We start from the raw sequence: 20,594 nt of genomic DNA, 5'->3' as shown, positions 1-20,594 counted from the left end.
TGGGCTTGTTGATGCCAAGATTAAGAGTCTTCAAGACATCATGGTTCTTGGGATCCCACCCAAAGGAGAAAGGCAAGCAAGTTTATCTCCCTTGTGATCTGCAGAGAACAGGCATTTCTCGGATGAACAGGAAAGGAGCAGAAGTGGGTTCTTAGGGGAATAATAATCCCTCCAGGCCCGAAGAAGAGCAAATGAAAGAATTCTAGAAACTCCTTCTCCTGGGGTTCCATCTTAGGACTCAGGAAGCAGAGTTGATGCTGAAGATGGTCAGATGAAACCGCCAGGCACATGAGGGGAGCGTATAGGATGGGAGGAGGTTATGCGTTCATGCCGAATGCTACAGATAACTGGGTTGCTGGGACTATTCCCTGGCAGTAAGATTTTTTTTTTTTTTCCATTTCAAAACTGTTGTGTGGTTGCCCTTCCCTTTCCTAAAGCAAGAATCAACAACAAATTATTTTGTTTCAAAAATTCAAATGAGAAATTTCAGGGATTTTTTTTTTTTCTTTTACAGGGCACCTTTTTATCACTTAGTTCAAATGTAAATGTTCCCTTTGGCTTTTGAAATAAATTTCTTTTTGCAGTTTTGGAAAAAAAAAAATCCAAAAACAAAATCTAAAACTTTGATCTACACAGTATTTTCAAATGTTTATTCTCCTAACAATCTGTGAAGCAAACAGGGAGGAGTTTTAATTGCCGCCTTCCCCCCGCCCCCCCCCCCCCCCGCACAAAATAGCAAAGCCCCCATGTCCCTGTTGGTTCCTCCTCTGGAACCAACAGGGACATGGGGGCTGGACTCGGCCTTCAGTGCTCTAACTGCCCTCCTTGGACTGGCGCTGCAGCCCCTCCCGGAACACATGGGAAGGTCACAATGGCAGGCCCAGGAGAGGGCAGGGAAAATGGCCAAATGCAGACACTGAAGGCTGTCAGAGCGGAGGGATAGCAGCATCCGGCCAGGCCAGCTGCGCTCAGTACCAGTCCCTGCGAGCAGCCACCGCTGCCACCACCACCACCAGAGGCCAGGGGATCATACCGGATGTGCTCCTCCGTCCTTCCTTTCAGCCTCTCTCACCTCCTTTGCTTTGGGATTCTCCCAAGGGTCCCCAAGTTAATGTGGAATCCTGCCCCACAGCCAAAGGGCAGCCTGGGCCAGAGAAGCGAAAGGGCCAGAAATCACAGCGGGGGGAAGCCTCACCGCATCTCCTCCCCAAAGTCCCAGGCTGTGCCCCTCCTGCCACACCTGAGACCACCTCCCCCCTCCTCCGCAGGGGCCGCCCAGGAAGTGTTTGCTCGCCCCTGGGCCCCTGTAGTCCTGTTCTTGTCTGGGAAGGTCAAAGCTGCCGTTGGGCCCTGACTCCCTCCCCCACCTCACCCAGAGCACCTTTTGAGGGATTATCAACATAAGCACACTTACATGAGCCGGGGACCATTTTAGTTCTGAAAGGCAAAGAGACTCCAGATTTAAAGATTCAAGAAAGACTGTGTGGGCGGCGAGTCACCCACATGCCCACATGGCCGCCTCCTGAGTCTCCAGATCTCCCTCTTTGTCACCAGCAGGCCCTGCCTTTCTTCAGATGACGCCTTAATTGGGGTTTCTGTCCCTTCCCACTGCTCCCAGTTACTGCGCCTTGTAAGAGCACATCTGACTTCCTCTCCTCCGTCACCTCTTCTGGAGGCTTTATGCCAAGTTTTCATGACCCATCCTAATTAAATTAGGGTTAAAGATCATAATCCCTCCTCCACCCTCCCTCCGCCTCCCTGCCTCCTCCTATTTATTCTCCCTGCCTCCCTTCTCTGCCTGCCTGTCTTCCTCCTCTCACGCTATCTCTCTCCTTCCTCGTTTCCTTTCTCTTTCTCTCTCTGCCTTTCTTTCTTTCTTTCTGCCTTTTTCTTTCTCCCCCCATCCTCCACACCCCCCACCCACTTTCTCTTTCTTTCTTTCCTGGAAGACTCTTCCATTCCAGGGCAGGGGCCTCCAGCATTCTGAGGCAGGAAGGGCTGGGGTACAGGTGAACACCCTGCAGGCTGTTCCCCAGAGTCTTCTCCGCACCTTCTGCAGGGGAAGCCTCCTGGAAACCAGTGCCCTGGCCTATGGCGGCCCACCGCACTCCCCGCCCACCTCCCCTGCCAGCAACTGCCACCGGCCCCATTTCCTGTGCACAGGAGGCCTCTGCTGGAAGAAGCAGAATTTTGCACAATCATGCAACAGCTGGTCTGCCTCTTGCTACTCAACTTTTTTTTTACTTGAACAAATTTGGAAAGAGGCTTACAAGAAAAGGGAATTAGAAACATCTTGGGCTTTCTGCCTGAATGTTTTTCCTTCAATTCAGGTCACAGAAGCTGATGATTATTTTCCCTTAGCAGAGAAGACTTGAATTGTTTTTTTCTTTTGCCAAGAAAAATGTAAACTCCCCTAGGCCTGATCCTTCCATCCAGGGCAACCTCCTAAGCCAACATTTACTACTCGCCCATTTTAGGCACTGTACTCCCTGTAAGGACCTATTTAGAAACTGTCCCTGCTCCCCTTCCCCCAGGGGATTTACTTGGAGACAAGTCCGGGCAAAAAGCTTCAGGTAACAAAGCCCAGATACAAAGGTGGGTCAGGTCAGGTGTAGACATCCAATCGGTTGGGGGGGGGGGTGCATACTGTCTCCTTGGTTACCAAAGAGTATGGGCCCCACTCTTTGGGAGCCTTTTGGGTGCCAATCCCAATCAAGGTGTAATAGGCTGGTTCAAATGTCTGCTAGGGTAAATTGTAACTCAACTGGTCACCTAGCATCACTGTGGAGTTTCCTGTGTGTGTTACAATCTCAGTGGCCACCTGTGTGTGGCCAGGCCCGACCGCATGGCCTTTGCCCTTAAAAGCTAGTCTGTGAAACAGAGAAGGGTTGCCCTCTCTTATGAGAGGTGCATCCCTGAACGTTCGGTTAGATTCTTGATGCTTGGCGCGAAATAAAACTTTGCTTGACCTTCTTTTTATATCAGTCTCGCTCCTTTAATCACGGACTTATCATTGGGGCGTAACACTCCCCACCTCTTAGTTAAACCTCACAATCCTATGAGATCATAAATTACTATTAACCCCATCTAAAGATAAGGAAACAGAAGTGTGGCGGTTAAGTGATCTGTCCAGGTTCAGTACGATTTAGAGCCAAATTTGCACATTGGAGGTTCCATATCAGAGCATGAGCTCATAGCCATTGCTGGGGCCTTCGTGTGTGTGCACACTCATACACACACACACACACACACACACACACACAATTTGGATCTTTAACAAGGGAAAATCTAGTTTGTTGTATTTGCAAGTTCAATGAGCTAAAAATCTTTTTGTTCAAGCCATCAAAAACATGGGTAGGGAAGCACTCCAATCACGGGGCTTGGGCTGGCTTCCCATGATAAAAGAGCAGGGTTCTTCCTTCACTCAGCTGGACCAGTCAGGCCTCCACCACCTTCCTTACTGAAGACATTCAGGGGCAGGCAAGTGACAACCAGGAGGCCCTCCGCTGAGAGAAAACCTCAGCATCCTCCCTACCGCTCCAAGGCCCAGCTGTGTCTGACCTCCAAGCTCAAGCCTACATCTGTTCGAAGTACAAAGTAAGAATACCTATGATTGGATTAGACAGTGGCTTTCTCTTCTTGTATCATTACAAGATCAGAGATAGCTAGATCTAGATTTCACAAGGAATGTTCCCTTGTCGGCAAGTAATTCAACTTTTCAAATCACTATTTGTGCCAACAAAATTATCTGCTGGCCAAATATGACCTCTGTGACTTGACCCGCACTTTCTATAATTGTACCTTCGGGATGACCGGGGAGGGTGATGAGCTTAAAGCTTTGGGAAGGAATCCAGGTCTTTACCTCTCCTCTTCTAGGTGCCATTGCTGGCTCCTCCCTCCCAGCAGCAGCCCTGGCTGAGACTGTTCCCAACCATCACCCAAGTGCCTGAGCGCTTCCCTTTCTATCCACCTGCCTAGGCTTTCTTTGATGACCTAGCACAGAGGAAATGATAATTATAATAGCCAACATTTGTTGAATAGTTATTGTGTGCTATCAATATCTAGGCATCATCTAAATTAGTCCTCACTAGTATTATTATTTGATTACTCCGATTTTTATTTTTCAAAAGATTTTATTTATTTATGTATTTAGAAAGCATGTGAGCCAGGGTGGATAGGAGGGTAGGGGTGGGGAGAGAGGGGCATAGGGAGGAGGGGAGAAACAATCCCGTGCTGGTCTTGGTGCCACGACTCAGAGATCACTACCTGGGCTGAAACTAAGAGTTAGACTCAACCCACTGAGACACCAAGGCGCCCCATATTACTCCATTTTTTAAAAGGATTTTATTTATTAGAGAGTGGAGAGAGCATGAGCAGGGGCAAGGGGCAGAGGGACAAAGAGAAGCAGGTTCCCCGCTAAGCAGGGAACCTGACTCAGGACTCAATCTCAGGGCCCTGGGATCATGACCCGAGCAGAAGGCAGACACTTAACTGACTGAACCACTCAGTCACCCCCTCCCTTTTTTGTTTTTTAAAGATTATTTATTTATTTATTTAACAGAGAGAGAAATCACAAGCAGGCAGAGAGAGAGGAGGAAGCAGGCTCCAAACTGAGCAGAAAGCCTGATGCAGGACTCGATCCCAGGACCTTGGGATCATGACCTGAGCTTAAGGCAGAGGCTTTAACCCACTGAGCCACCCAGGCACCCCCCTTCTCCCATTTTTTAAAGATGAAGAAACTAAGGTACAGAAAGAGTAACTAATAGGCAATGTCAAACAGCCTACTAGTGGTGGGTCTGGAATGGAAACATAAGTTATGTCTGATTTCAAAGCCCACACCCTCAACTGTTCTATCAGTTAGGATACCTGGGTTATAAAATGAGAATACCTGACAACAACTGGATTACACAAATAGGGCCTTATTTTTCATAAGGAGACTGGAGTTAGATGACTGCAGGGTTAGCTCAGTAGCTCAACATCTCTGACATGCCCCGGTGTCACCAGTGTTTCCTCAAGCTCACAAAAAGGCTATAGCAGCTCCAAGAGTCAGATCCCCACACAGCAACTTCTGAACTTCACCCAACAGCAGAGCTGGTGATCCTCCTCAGGCCTCTTTCTTGTTAGGCAGGAAAACCTTCCCACCCCAAAACCTACATTAAGTGTCAACTTGTGTTTCATTCCCCAGAAATGGGTCATATGCCTCACCCTAGACCAGTCATTGGCAAAGAACAGAATTAGTATAACCAATTACAGTTCAGTCCCTGAGGCTAGAAACAGAGTCACCTCTATTAGCAGAGAAGAAGCAGATACGGAGGTAGGGTGGCCGGCCCATCATGTCCACCCCAACTGTTGCGAATATGTGAATTGTCTCTCAGGATCCAGTAAATCTTACAAAAGCCTAAGTAAGTAACACTAACAGAATAAGAACAAGAGGGTTGCTCGCACATGGATGATGAGACAAGAAACGAGTCTAGTGTTCAACCAGAAATTTCCATGAGCCTGACATCCCATTTCCTGGGAACTCTAGGTCACTTTGGTGTTAGTCATCTTTTGTACAGCTCCGTACTTTGTACTATGCTCCTAGCACAATGCGCCACAAGTTGTTGCTCAATAAATCCTGTGTAAACGCTGGGACTCGACCTAGGCCAGTGAGATGCATTATTGTTGCAAATGTTTTTTCATGGCAGGATTCAGTAACCCATTACTGAGATAGAAGGAGAGGTAGTGATAAAATCTGACACTAGGGATGCAAGACCCTTATTTCTGCAAAGCACATTTCTGATTTGGCCCCTATTCAAGGCTTAAAGATGTCTTGGGAGGTTGCCCAGCCTCAGCCTAACAAACTCAAGTCCGAAGTCCAACCTTGCTAACTACCTGCTCTTGTGCTTTTCCTTCCTTAAGGATTAACCACAGGGAAGGTCTTAAAGACTCTTTTCTCAACTGAAAAACTCTTTTTCTTTTTTTGTATTTTATCCTAACCTTTCAAAACAAAACCTAAAGTTTTGAATGAGACGGCCCTATCTCACATTGCTCCGCCATCACTGTCACATTAACCCTATAGGTCTTGTCCCTGATGAAATGGCCTTATTTGTCTGTTTGCTTATTGTCTGTCTCCCCCTGAAACTGCTTAAAAGCATGATATTGAACAAAAATCAAAATAGCTGCACTTGTGCTTCAGCAGAACTCGATTTTAAAGTAACCTTTTTGGGGGGTACTCCAGAGTGGCTCAGTCTGTTGCACGTCTGACTCTGGATGTCTGCGCGGTTCATGATCTCGGGGTGATGGGATCCAGCCCCACATCAGGCTCTGTGCTCTGCATAGAGTTGGCTTGAGAGTTTCTCTCCCTCATTTCTGCTCTTCCCCCTTGCTCACTCGCTCTAAATAAATAAAATATTTAAATAAAATAAAAATAGGGGCGCCTGGGTGGCTCAGTCGTTAAGCATCTACCATCAGCTCAGGTCATGATCCCAGGGTCCTGGCATCAAGCTCTGCATCGGGCTTCCTGCTCAGAGGGGAGCCTGCTTTTCCCTCTCCCTCTGCCTTTCCCCCCAGCTCATTCTCTGTGTCAAATAAATAAACATAATTTTAAAAATAAATAAAAAATAAAGTAACCTATTTCCTCTCTTCCACAAACCTCCTCTCCGCCCTTCTTAGCCTTTTGTTTCAGGAACCCAGTCCCACCCTGAGAAGAATTAACAGGACTCATGAGGCTGGCTGCTCACACAATTCCTGTTATCTGGACCAGCAAGATCCTGTATCTCCCTACAACCCCCCCCCCCCACCCGCCGGCCCTTCCTGCGGTTGGGGGTGGGAGGCTTACAGTTTTTGAAGGCCATAGCCTGCTGCAGTCTCCTTTGCCGGGCAAAGCAAAAAAGCTCTTGTTCCTCTTCATCCCAAACTCTGTCTTTGAGTTCTTTTTTGGCCCTGAAGCATAAAGGTCGGTTTTTGACAACACCCCTACCAGGGATAGTCCATGAGAGCAGAGACTTGACTGCCTTTTGTCATTGCAATACTCCCGGGGACAAGGACAGTGCCTGCTGCTCAGATAATAAATAAATGCTTGGTAATAAATGCTCAGTAATATGCTTGCTAAATAAATAATAAATGCTTGGTAAATGAATGAATAAATTCTCAAGTTAAACAGGCTTTACAGTCAGAACATAGATGTGTCTTAACACTGGTTTTGCCTGTGATTTTTAGGGTCTTACACACTATCAACCATCAAGTGATTGATACCCTCTGATCAGTCTATTACAAAACAAGAAGCCTGGAAAGATTTCGAAATGCTTTGATTTTTATGCACAAATAACGCCTACTTGTTTTTCTTCCTAAATCTTACCAAGTTGGGAATAAGTTTCCTGAGAGCCCAGGGGACGATTCTTTCTGTCTCAGGTCCCTGTCACTTTGGGAATGTGTGGGAAACTCAGCTTTATTTCTCCTGTGCACCAGTTCACTTTCCTTCCAACCTAGAAAACAATCTTCCTATTTATTTTCCAAGTGACTTCCCATGGTTTGAAAACCTCTCACAATGAAAAGTCAAGTAAGAAAAAAAACCAAGAGGAGTTACAGTGAATGTGAATGAGGAAATTACCATTTTTATTGTCCTCTTAGTTCTCAAATGAGAAGATGGAATCCTGTGAATGGACTTCCCTTCATCTCACACTCTCTGGAATGTGCTTTGCATCCAGCATGGCAGAAGGACCCCATCCCCTTCTTTCCATTCTACTCAGGTTTGCAGAACTACTAGCAAAAAAGTCTTCTCAGAAATCCAAAGCTGAGAGTAAGTATATCAGACTCTGACCCAGTACATGTGGCAAAATAAAATCTATTAAAATGGTAGAGAGGACTCAACACAGTGCCACACATGAGCTGTGGAGACTGTTTCCGATGTCACCGTTCTCTTACAGAAATAATATGCATACAGCACATTCCTCTCCTTCTACCAGTTGTTGTCCACATACACTCATGTCTGTTCATTCACTGATTCTTCCTTTACAGATTCATTATTTTCTGATATCTTTTTCCCCTCTTAAAAGTACGTCTAGAGGGGCGCCTGGGTGGCTCAGTCAGTTAAGCGACCGACTCTTGGTAAGAGCTAAGGTCTTGATCTCAGGGTCAAGAGTTCAAGCCCTGCACTGGGCTTCAATAGGCATGGAGACCACTTAAAAAAGAAAAAAAGGCTGGAAGACATTTGCCTTTAAATTTACTTTATTTTTTACTCTCGCATCATGTTTTAATTGGATAATAATGATTATGATGTTAAAAAAATCCAACCACCATTTACTTAGCATTTATTTTGTTCCAGTTGTTTAGTCCTCACAACTACCTTGAGGGTTAGAGATTATTATCTCCATTTTACCAATGAGACAATTAAAGTCCCAGATCAAGCAGTCAGCCAAGCTCACAATAACCTACACGCCTCAGAACCTCAGCACACAGATTCCAAACCGTGTCAGTGTGGCTAGAAGCCCAGCCCTCTCTAGGACAGGACGGTCCCCAACCCAGGATGGTGCTTCCATTTTCAGGGCCCTTATTATGGGCCAGCACAGGGCCTAGTCCTCATGTTAAATTTTAAATTCATTCTTCAAGACAAACTTGCAAGGGCATTGTATTTATTTCCATTTCACCATCACAAAACTGAACACAGAAGTGAAATAACTTGATTAAGAGCTGGTAAAGGCAGGATTGTGATATAAATTCTGGTCCATCAATTTCAAAGCCCACCTCACAGGGTGCCTGGCCTAGAAAATTCTCTAGTTTAATGGAGACAGGATTTTCAACATTGACAAGAAAATTATATATTTATTAAGTAAAAATCTTCTAAGATGCATCCCCAAGCTCCAGGCTTTCATAAGACTTTTCTAAACATATTGAAATAGCTGAACACATAAGATGAGGAAGCTCTTAGATACTGAAGAGAGGCCTGGATCACCTGCATTTATTGCCATTTTAGTCAATGAATCATGACCTAAACCTTCTCAGGTTTAAAACCAAATCTATATCTAATTAGGCTTGATTTTCAAGTCAAACTCTCATTGCCACTCCATTCCATAACCAATTACACGATTCTTCCCAGGGAAAACCACTCAAGTACCTTAACCTAGGTTTCTTAAACTCTCCCAGTTTATCAAGTAGAATAAAAAGTTGGCCAGAGCTAAAGGGAAATCAATGCCCAGCACACAAATGGACACAAATGAATGTTTCTGGAATGATTAAACAAGCCACAGATGAAACATCACACTGTTAATGCAATCTATATAACTTTTATTTTTTGATCATTTTAAACTTATAGAAAGGTTGCAAAAGCAGAAGAAAAGAATTCTTGCACATCTCCACCCATTAACATTTTGCCCCAATGGCTTCATTATGAATATAATTTATAAACATGATCATATATAATAAAATAATTTTATAGCAACTTACAATTAATCAATATTAATAAAAATGACTTATTTTTAAAAAGATCTTTTTATTTATTTGTTAGAGAGAGTGAGAGCACAAACGGGGAGGCAGAGGGAGAAGCAGGCTTCCCGCTGAGCAAGACCAATGCAGGACTTGATCCCAGGACCCTGGGATCATGACCTGAGCTGAAGGCAGACACCTAACTGACTGAACCACCCAGTTGTCCAATAAAACTGATTTAAACCCAAGCGAAAAGAAATACACTTTGCTGCCAGAGACAACAAATATAAATCTCATTCACGGCTTTCGAATTGGGAAGTACATTGGATTTTGCCACATCTACAACCCACACATAATTATGGGTAACAACTTATGTTAGGACACTCAAGAATCTTCAGAGTGACCACAGAGATGTCCATTTCAATGTGAGCTTATTTTTCAAAGGAGGATCACTCTAAATAGACTTTGAAAAAAGCTGTTACTGTCAAAAAAACATTTTTTTTTTTGAGAGAGAGAGAGAGATGTGGGGAAGGGCAGAGGGAGAGGGAGAGAGAGAATCCTAAGCAGGCTTCACACTCAGTGGAGAGCCTGACTCAGGGCTCAGTCCCACGACCCTAAGATCATGACCTGAGCTGAAATCAAGAGTCAGATGCTTAACAGACTAAGCCAGCCAGGTTCCCCAGTCAAAACGATACTTTGTAACAAAACCCACAAACGAAAAGAGAATCTTATCCAAAAAAGTAATCAAATGGCAACAATCAACTCCCCAAACTTTCTGACAACCAATATGGCTACTATCCAGAACCCTCTATTGTACCAGCTGAACCTCCATTTCCTCAGGGAATAATAACAAAGCAGCTTCATTTTGATTATTCACTATTTTTCAAGGCTAACTCTGAGAGGCTTACACGAACCTCACAGCCTTCCAATTTGGCTCCACAGACACTGCAGTCGTCATGTTCCTGTGATTCCCTGACAGGACTTTATGAGTGGACTTCCTTTTCTGGGTAGGAAGAGTGGTTGGGTTATAACTGGGTCACATGGTGCCAGAGCTGTGGGGGGAGGGCTAAAATCATAGGCCTGGCACAGGCTGAAGAACGCCGAACCACGGCCTTGTTGGAGAATATCACCGGAGTAAACAACCTTCCCGGACATAACACACTGGACAAACTCTTCAGAGTCATGACTCAGACAGGTGGAGGCAGGCAGACACACTTCCCAGTTTCTTCAACTTGTCTCTGGGTGTCTTCAGCTCCCGACGGTGCCTTAGAAAGGCTTTATTCCAGAGTCTGCTAAAAATACCACCTGCAACCCCTCAGTAAATATCCATCAGGGAAGTCACACGAAGAGACTGCTCCAGTTCGCTCTTGCTGGTGGGTTTCCAAGGGTAAAATAACACAGTCCGTGTCTCTTCAGTCATGAGGAAACCGTTGTCACTGAATCTCCCGGGGATGCTTCCCACATCTAACCAAACAAAAGGAGCAACAGCGGAGGTTTCCAGATCAAAAGCGAATGTGTCACCTTGCTGAGAGATGACAGCCTGAAAAAGATAAATTAAGTGAACGATGAGGGGAGACCTATTTATTCTACCCACAATGCCTATCAGAATGTGTATGTGGGCCAACAAGGAGCGTGTCTCTTACAGCTTTGGCTCCGCTGTCAAAGTCTCATACTCTGTGCACTGTCTAATACCAAAAAACAAAGGACATTTATTTGAGGCTGTGGAAAATTACCAAATGGTTATCTCCAGCTAAGTGTAAAATATGTCAGTCTCTAATGATTAAGGAGGATATTTCACAAGAAGCTCAAAGCTTTATTATCTCTCACAGCTTTTCTCCGGGGACCAAGAGAGGAACATTTTGGCATAAGGGCCGGGAAGTTTCGATGACTTTCTCAGGATGTACGGTGGAGTTAGCACCACCAGGAAGCTTGTTCTAGAAAGATCCAGCAATCTAGACAGCTGCCTGCCAGGCATTTACAAAAGCTCTACCGTTAGAGCCTCCTCTCTTTTGCTGCATAATACCAGAAAGTCACGTTATTAGCACTTTTAACATGTGCAAATCCCACACAATATCAGCAAAGGCAAGTGTAATTTAAGCCCTGACGTTCACTAGCCAGTTAGTGCACACTGAGGAGAGGCTAGGTTGGGTGGTGCCCCAGAGGGTTGGGGTCTGTGAGGTTCTTTCAGTGCGAGCGAGCACGCTGCTGAGAGTGATCTGGTATTTAAAGCCTCGCCTGACACAAAAGGTGACACCTCAACACGCAGACATGCCACACCGTAGGTGTGACGTTGGACGTGATGTGTGGCATAGAGAATTCCAAGGTGCAATTTTTACTGTATGTAATTTTGGACTTACACATCATGAGGGGTTCTGAGTTATAAACAAAAAAATGTACTTTGGAGGAAACAGCACAGACACTTCATAAGGTGTATCAGGTATCTCTTTGGATTCAGATCTGAAGCTAGATGTTAAAGTCCCAAACCATACCGCCCAGGGGTTCAGTGAAGACCCTACGGCAGTCACAGGCATGCAATTCCCATGGCGGGCCCCAGTCCCCCTGCCAAGTCTGCCAGGGAAGCCTCGGCTACTGCGGCTCCCCGGCCAAAGCCAGCAGGGGCACTGGGGCCTGCTTCCCATCTGAAGTCTCATCTCTGTACAGGACTGCAGAGCCCAGGGTCAGGCTTGTCGCCTGGCTTCAGGGAGGTGTGGTAAACAACTTCCCCGAATCCTGCTGGGGAGAGCACACCTGAGTGTCTGGCCTATGGTAAGCCTGCAGAAAATGTTAACTATTATTACTATTATTAGATCCCTCTGGAAGGGCAAGTCTCACTGAAATCCAAATGAGGCAGGACAAGGGAACAAGTCCCACTTCTCTCCCACACCCACTCATCCTAAGGTAATGAAGGCCTGGTTTAGGAAAGAGAAAAAAACTTCGAAATCCTAAGTCTAGAGCCTGCAAATTGAACTGCTACAGAGTTTTTTGGTTTTATTGTTGTTATTTTTCTGGAAAATAGCTGTGTGATTGTATGGTATTCCCTTCACAGCTGCTCCACATCAGCTGTTACAGATTACTTATATTTCATTATGTGAGTATATCACATTAATTAGAAAGATATGTTTTCACTTCAAGGACTGTTTTCATATGATTATTTTTAAGTAGACACACACACACACACACACACACACACACAAACCCTGTCACTGAAGCATTCTCAATGACTTATAGGTCTAAAACAAACGTAACTTTCATTAAACATAGAGAATAAAACTTCTTAGAGAATACATCCAATCACCATGTGTAGGGGAAAGGGTAAGAGAGATTTTCAACCAACTAGACAGATTCCACATTCTCCAGCTGCACAAATTTTATAAAAACACATGCTGGTTATTCCATTTTTTTCTTGGCAATTACAGATTTGATGATTAAGCTACTTGGAAGCAATAAATCAAAGAGAGTAGAGGGATTTTTTTTTTTAATTTCCTTAGTTTTAAGGACTTTCCTTAAATTTAAATTTTTAGTTTAAATATTTAATTTAAAAATTTAATTTTATTTTTTTAAATTTCCTTAAATTTAAATCCTTAAACTTAAATTTTTCTTAAATATCCTAAATTAAATGATTATCCTTAAGCCTTCCAAGTCAGAGTGCTTCTGCTGGGGATTCCTGGTCCCCCCTTTACTAAGGTTTGCTGGCTTGTCAGGGTGGCACATGATACTTCAGGGATGAAGCAGGAAAGCCTGGGGACAGAGCCTGGGACATGGTGCAGGAGCAGTTAGCGGCGATGACTCATGCAGCCTTTTCCTGTTGTGCTCAAGCCCACTTCAGAGGGGCCAAGGGCTAGTGGAAGTGGCAGGAACCCTAAGCTCGGACAAACACTGAAATAGAAAAAAAAAGTCTTTTGGTCTTTGCTTCTAGTGGGAAGAGACGAACATTCCCCAAGTCTCAGGTAAACTTAGTATCAAGGGGAAATTCTGCAGAATGCAGGAGGCCATGTGCTTCGCCGCTCAGGAGCAGGAAAGGTTGGCAAGGCAACGGGGACCCCAGGCCACTGGTACTTACAGTGATGTACGCCTTGCGCAGCCCCACGCTCTCACTCAGTGAGGACAGGAAGTGATAGTTGGTTGGGCTCCCAAGTTGGCTGTCAGTTGAAAGGTAAAAGGAAACCACACAGCTTTGCCGGGTACAATTCCCACAATTCTCCAATAATACGGGTACCGGCTCCTTATAGAGGAGAACGGCCTTCCCTGCTTTCAGGACAAAATGGTCAGTCTCAGAGGAGCACACCGGCTCCAGCGAACTCCACGTGTGGACTTTCACCTGGGAGAAACAAGACAGGGCCAAAACAAACATTCTTGGTTTTGTTTTGTTTTGTTTTGTTTTTAAGAGAATAATAGATGAAAGTCTGAATAGCAGAACTAGTTAAGAGCCTATGAATCCTGGGTTTAACCCCACCCCATTCAGTCCTAGAGCTCATAAGAGAGCAAGTTCCTTAGCTTCTCAAAGGCTCTGCTTTTTCACATGGAAAATGAGAATAAGAACAGCATCAACTTCAACGGCTGACATGAGATTTAAATTAAGTAATCTGTGGAAGACACAGGACCCGGTGCACTGTCAGGAGTCCATAGCCGTGACCTCTCTGCAGTGTTCTCCAGACTGCAGCCGCCTGAGACTCTGAGTCTCTACCCTCTATTTTTGCCTGATATTGTTTTAAATACAGGAGTGTTTTTCCATATATGTTCGGAATTCTTTTACAGATTTTCACTTTAATAAGCCATTTTTAAGGATTCCTTTCTGTCAAGTTTAGGCTATTTCCAGCTTCTTGTGATTATATGACTTTATGTTATAGCGGCACTTTACAGTTTATAATTTGCTTTCAACTGCCCATCGAAATCCTTCAGGATTGCCTGATGAGGGAAAATATGATATTCGCAGATGAGGAAACTGAATCACCAAGGCATTAAGCCTTAAGATCATGGAATAAATGGCAGAGTTTTACCCTGAAGGTAAAGGTATTCTGAGTCCAAGGACAGCCCCTTTCCTGCGACAGGCACTAGAAACATTTTGACACAAATCAATTTCTCTTTTCTTTTTCCCAGAAGAAATATAACCAATAACTAAAGAATTATGAGCAAAATCTCTCCCTCTGGCTTAGAAAAAAAAAAACTCGAAGCAACTTACAGTAAGCTTCGCCTTACAGTCAGAGTGAAGGTCTGAAACACCATAGATGAAAAACACGTCTTGATCCTCAAAACCCATGGGCAACAGTGGAGCGAAGAAATGCCGAGCAAAGTAATGAAGCATCTTCCACTTTCCTCCATACTCTAGAAACAGGCGAGTTAAGAGATGGGCAGGGTCAAGCAGGCAGGGTCATCTTGCCCACAGTCCAGCTGTCTGACTTGTCATGATTCCAGGGACAGAGCATAGCAGAGAGACTCAACAGGGTTACAAACCCACATTTCATTAAGGCCTCGGGGCATTCAAGCCTTTTCCTGGAGGCACCCTCACATCTTGGTGAGGTGAGCATTCACATCTCCCTTACAATGAGGGAAGGGAAGCTCAAGTAGTAAAGCAAACATGCCACAGGCAGGACTCTGAGCCCGACAGGACTCCTAGGCAGCACTTTCTCATACATAATTCTGCTTCTGGGAGCTCGATGTGCCAATATTCCTTTTCACTACATATGTATGAAGAGGGAAATCGGTACATGGCCATAAAAATATCACATATATTAGTAACTGGGTTTTTTAAATTTAATTTAATTTTTTCAGTGTTCCGAGATTCATTGTTTATGTCCCCCACCCAGTGGTCCATATATTAGTAGCTATAAGAAAATATTACAAGTGTATACGATACCATAAATATTTATTTATAAGCGTTATAGAGAGGGGTGCCTGGGTGGCTTAGTTGGTTAAGCAACCAAGTCTTGATTTCAGCCTCAGGGTCATGAGATTGAGCTCTGTGTGTCCATGCTCAGCAGCTCAGTGCAGAATCTGCTGGAGACTCTCCCCTTCTTTTTCTCTTTGCCTCTCCCCCTCCCATTCGCATGCGCTCTCTCTCTAATAAATAAATAAATAAAATCTTTAAAAATTTTTTTAAAAATAAGAGTTGTAGGACACATAGTCAATAACACTGTAATAACTTTGTATGGTGACAGATGCTGACTACACTTATCATGGTGAGTATTTCGTAAGGTATAGAAATGTCGAATCACTATATGGTACACCTAAAAAAAAAAAAAAACCATAAACAAAACACTTGGGAAAGAAAAATTTAAAAGGTGACAGAAAGAGTTATTTAGAACTCAAAGTCTTCCTTTTCCCATAAGCACAAAAGGCTCTGAGTGAAATAAAACAACCATTATCATAAATGCCGCTGGCAAGTGCAGACTCGAGGAGAACATCCAAACAGATGATAATTAATGACAGTTGCTCAGATACAATTAGAAGCTGTTGAGAACCTATGAATTCTGTGCCCTGTTGGCAAGTCTAGGATGCTAAACCCCCAAACTGAAAAATATGTCACCATGCCTCTATTTCAAAAAAGCTCTTTCCCACAAAGCACTGCATCACTGAACAACTTCCAGAGAGATGGTGGGGAGGGAGAGTAGGAGGAAGGGGTGGGGGGTGGGGAGTATCGTGTCCAGAATTCAGTGTAAGCTGTTGACATGGGAAATGTGGTTTGAAGTTCAGATAGAACCAACTTATTTGGGTTTTCCAAAATTTCAACTCTCAGCACTTGAACTGCAACTCTTAATATTTCCCCTTAAAAAACAACAAGCGGGGGAAAAAAAAAAAAAAAAACAAGCAGGGAGGGGTGGAGAGCCTTCCATATTAGACCTGTAGAATGAACTCACACTTATAACACTGACCTTGAACAACGTGGGTTTAGGGGCACCAAACCCTGTGCAGTCAAAAATCTGCATATATAAAAAATAATAATAAAATAAAAATTTAAAAGTATGTTTTTAAAAATCCACATATACATTTTTTACTCCCCCAGAACTTAACTACTAATAGCTTACTGTTGACCAAGCCTTACTGATAACATAAGTGGTCAATTAACACGTATTTTGTACGTTATATGTACTATATACTGTATTCTCACCATAAAGCAAGCTAGAGAAAAGAAAATGTTATTAAGGACATCAGAAGGAAGAAGAAATACATTTACAGTACTGTACTGTCTTTACCCAAAAAATCTGTATCTTCTTGAACATGCACAGTTTAACCTCATGTTGTTCAAACATTAACTGTATTTGGAAAGTTTTCTCATAAACGGAAGATGGCTCAGACCTGAGGTAACTTAGAGATGCTCGCGTGTGATATCCATTACAGAAGAGACTTTACATGCATGGTTCCAACTTCGCGGCCACACGCAGAACACAGGAGAACAGCAACTGAAGCACAAGGTCTCACTGGGCCAGACACTAGTTACTCATCAGGGACAAAGTATGACTACCAATTTAACATCTTGCAGTCAGCTGAAGATGTTCTGTGATTTCTGGCTTTTCTATTAGCTCTCAACCTGTCCAAGTTTATGACCCAAGCAAAATAAAATGCCCAGGAGGATTTCTGTATTTGCAAAGTTGTAACTAAAAATGAGACTAGTTTTTTTTAAAGGAAATATATAAGAATCTAGAGATTCCAAGCAGCTATGATCCCTTTAAAGGATCACATTCCCCCATCCCCACCTGTATATTAAAGGATCCCCTTTTCAGGTGATAAGAGGAGACACATTCGTTCCCCCACCCTCACTGGCACACACTAGATGCACCAGATTCATTAAACCAACGAAGTAGAGTTAAACAGAGGCCATGAGGCTGCCCAGAGTAGGAGCAGACATAGCATATCATGTCACGCCTTCCCCCCTGGCACCTGTTTTCTGTAACAGGTACAAGAAGATGGTGAACCTCTCCATGGAGGCACTGTCCTGCTAGACTTTAGAAAATAAATTCTTGCTCTGCCATCACAACTTCTGTTTCTGGCTTTACTCGCCTTTTCTCTCTCTCTCTCTTTTTTTAAAGATTTTATTTATTTGGCAGAGAGAGACAACAAGAGAGGGAACACAAGCAGGAGGAGTAGGGGAGGGAGAAGCAGGCTTCCCGCTGAGCAGGGAGCCCGATGCTGGGCTCCATCTCAGGACCCTGGGATTATGACCTGAGCCAAAGGCAGATGCTTACCCACCGAGCCACCCAGGTGCCCTCTCACTCTTTCTAAAGAACTCATTAAAATAATCTGCAGAACAGTCATTTAAGGCGAGATCAACAAAGACTAGGTTCTCCCAGTTCTCGAACCAAACTCTGCTTCAGGAGTCCACAACCTCATCCACAGACAAGAAGGCAGGTTCAGAGTCCAAGCGTCTCTGAACAATATCTCTTTGTCCAGTTTTAAGCATCCCAGAAAGGCTACTCTCCCCAGTCTAGAGCTAATTCTCATTCAATACTCTTTTATCTGGTTGGTGTTGATAAACAGTTTGGTCAGAGAAACTTGATCGACACTCCGACTTACCACAAGAGGTGATTCAGCACACTGATCAAAGCACATGGGTAATGGACTCCTTTGGATCTGTATACACAGCTGGTTTAAAAGCCTGACCCAGCAAAGGGGCTTTTTTACTGTGGGACCTTGCCTCACTTTTGCCCCCAAATTCTTGTGTACATTATTAACTGTACTTTGCTTCAAACCACCACTAGTGAACACCAAAGATTCATCATTACTCCTTAATTTTTAAAAATATATCAAAATAGAATAATTCAAACGGCTGGTACCATGCCAGTCATCTCTCTGTTGCCAACTGATGGAACTGATAACCTTTCCCATCTTAATTTCTGACTCCACATGTTTTGCCTGAGAGATAAACAGAGCAAAAATAAAGATGGCCTTTTGAACCTAAAAGGGAATCCGGAAAAAGAACATTTTAACACTCGGCTGGGCCAGCATTCCACTTGGCTGAATTCTTCTTCTAAACAGAGGAAAAGAGGCTTAAGTAAATGCTTCTTTTGCCTGGAAATTCCTCCTAATTAAATTCAAAATTATAAGCAATAATTATAAGACACATGGCTGAGATCTTCATGCATCTACACCCTACATTAGCCGGCTTTTGTGACTCTGCACAGCCCACAACTCCAACAAGGCAGCCTCCAAGGCTCCTGGAGAGACCAGGAAGGTGGGCGAGGTGGCCACAGTTCACCAGCTGTGGGAGGAACCTCTCCACTTAGGGTGCCAGAGTCTACTCAGTTTAGTCTGATCCTCAGGCCCCGGGGCTTTGTCAGCCGCCTCTCTGCCCTGGAGTCGCTTTCTCTCAAGGATGCAAAGAATGCAGCAACACTTACCTAGAGAAGCCCAGGAAGGAGCCTGCCAGATGTCATTCAGCTGCCAATAAAGGGCACCCATGGTGTAGCCTTGCCCATCCACTATCTCGCTGCGACTGCGGCGGTAGAATTCAGTCTCTATTTTGACACACTGGGCCTGCGTCACCTGACTCAGGGGAAAACACCGAAGCACACAAGTTGTTGTTAGGCTTAAGTGTCCAGGTCTGAGAAAATGGCATGTTTGAGCTGTTTTTTAAAGCAGGTTGGATAAATTAGGGACTCTGATTAACATTATGTCTACCATTATCATACTAGATCTGGAACTAGCCCCTCAGCATAACAGAAGGGTTGTCTATAATAGCTGATTTGTTTGGGAGTCTTAGTGTTCTGTTTATGGGTAATCAAGGAAACAGGATGGTATGAAAGGTTCCTTGCTAATGACAGTATAGGCAATGATGGAAAACAGACTATTATTCCAGAATAAATGGTAGATGTAGTCAAACACTAATTTTTTTTGAAAGTGATGGGTTTTATAAATATATTCATAGCTACTAATGAACAAAGTTTTATTAGAAAAAAGTTCTATAGGAAAAATAACATTATTTTAAGTCTGATACTGTCTAGTCCCTAGCCCCTTTTTTCTACTCAAGCAACTTTGTCCTTATATCGTGATTTTTGATAATCGTAAATTTTTTTTTTAAGATTTTTGTTTATTTGTCAGAGAGAGAGAGGTAGTGAGAGAGGGAACCCCAGCAGGGGTAGTGGGAGAGGGAGAAGCAGACACCCCGCTGAGCAGGGAGCCTAATACGGGGCTCGGTCCCAGGACCCCGGGATCATGACCTGAGCCGAAGGTAGACACTTAACCGACTGAGCCATCCAGGCACCCTGATAATCATAAAATTTTTTATAAATGTAACTCCTTCATTACAGCAGAACAGATGGTAAATTGTAGCAATGAGACCCATGAATTTAGTTCCCACTGAAGAGGCACTGAAGAACTTCAAATAGGACTCTTAATTATTGGCAACATCATTGAAATATCACCCTTTCATTGCTACTATTATCACATGCTTTTTAAAAGAGTTACTTTTTTATTTGGAGAATGCGAGCCAGAGGGGAGAGTCCGTCCCAAGCAGACTCTGAACTGAGTGCAGAGTCCGACGCAGGGCTCAATCCTGCTAACTTTAGATCAGGACCTGAGCTAAAACCAAGAGTGGGAGGCCCTGACTACACCACCACCCGGGCGCCCCTGTTATCCCATGTCTTTAGAGTTGTAGTAGGGGAAGCTCACGAGTGAGAGGTTCTCAGGCTGGTTTGGAGAAGTCACCAAGGAAACCTTGCAGAGATGGTCAGTGCTGCAAGGATTCCTCACTAGAATGAGGCCTGGATTTTCAGAGGAAGGAAAAGAAGGATGCAGATAAGGTTTCTAGGAGACTAAGCCCAGACACTTCCTAAAAGCTGGAAGAGCTCAGGTAAAGGCAGATCCTTTAAACAGAGTTAGGCTGGCTAGTGAGAAAGTCATAAGTGAAGATATGACTTACTTATATGAGTTGGTGCCATAGAATTGCAGAAGAGTGAAGCAAGAAGAAATCATGGTCATTCAATAAAGATGTAATAAGTACCTATAGTATGTATTACATGCTGGTATGGTCCACCCCTCTCCCAGCAAAAAAGATACAAGCGCACCCTCATGGAGCTTACTGGCTTGTGGAGAAGACAGGACTTCATCAGAGAGTCACGCAAATGAATGTAAACTCTAAACAGTAATAAGTGCTAAGTAGGAGGGGTGAGCAATGTTAGGAGTGTGGATCACAGGGAAAGCAAGCCTGGCCAAGGAATGACGATTGGCCTCAGAGAAGAGGAAAGAGAAAAAGGGAGAGG

General features: G+C 44.0%; 1 protein-coding gene across 4 annotated transcripts in view; it reads right to left on the bottom strand.

Moving 5' to 3' along the window:
• Positions 1–9,247: 9,247 nt before the first annotated feature.
• Positions 9,248–20,594, bottom strand: part of MANBA (mannosidase beta) — a 121,770-nt gene continuing 110,423 nt past the window's right edge. For all 4 annotated transcript variants that reach the window (XM_082728982.1, XM_082728984.1, XM_082728985.1 and 1 more), the window contains 4 exons: positions 18,735–18,879; positions 14,582–14,724; positions 13,463–13,720; positions 9,248–10,942 (listed from right to left, as the gene is read on the bottom strand). In XM_082728982.1, coding sequence (XP_082585108.1) covers positions 10,718–10,942; positions 13,463–13,720; positions 14,582–14,724; positions 18,735–18,879 — 771 coding nt within the window. In that variant the 3' untranslated portion in view covers positions 9,248–10,717. The remainder of the gene's footprint in view (positions 10,943–13,462; positions 13,721–14,581; positions 14,725–18,734; positions 18,880–20,594) is intronic.

This window comes from Mustela nivalis (genome assembly GCF_964662115.1).
Source record: "Mustela nivalis genome assembly, chromosome: 4".
Taxonomy (NCBI): domain Eukaryota; kingdom Metazoa; phylum Chordata; class Mammalia; order Carnivora; family Mustelidae; genus Mustela; species Mustela nivalis.
This window is presented reverse-complemented; position numbering and strand designations above follow the sequence as displayed.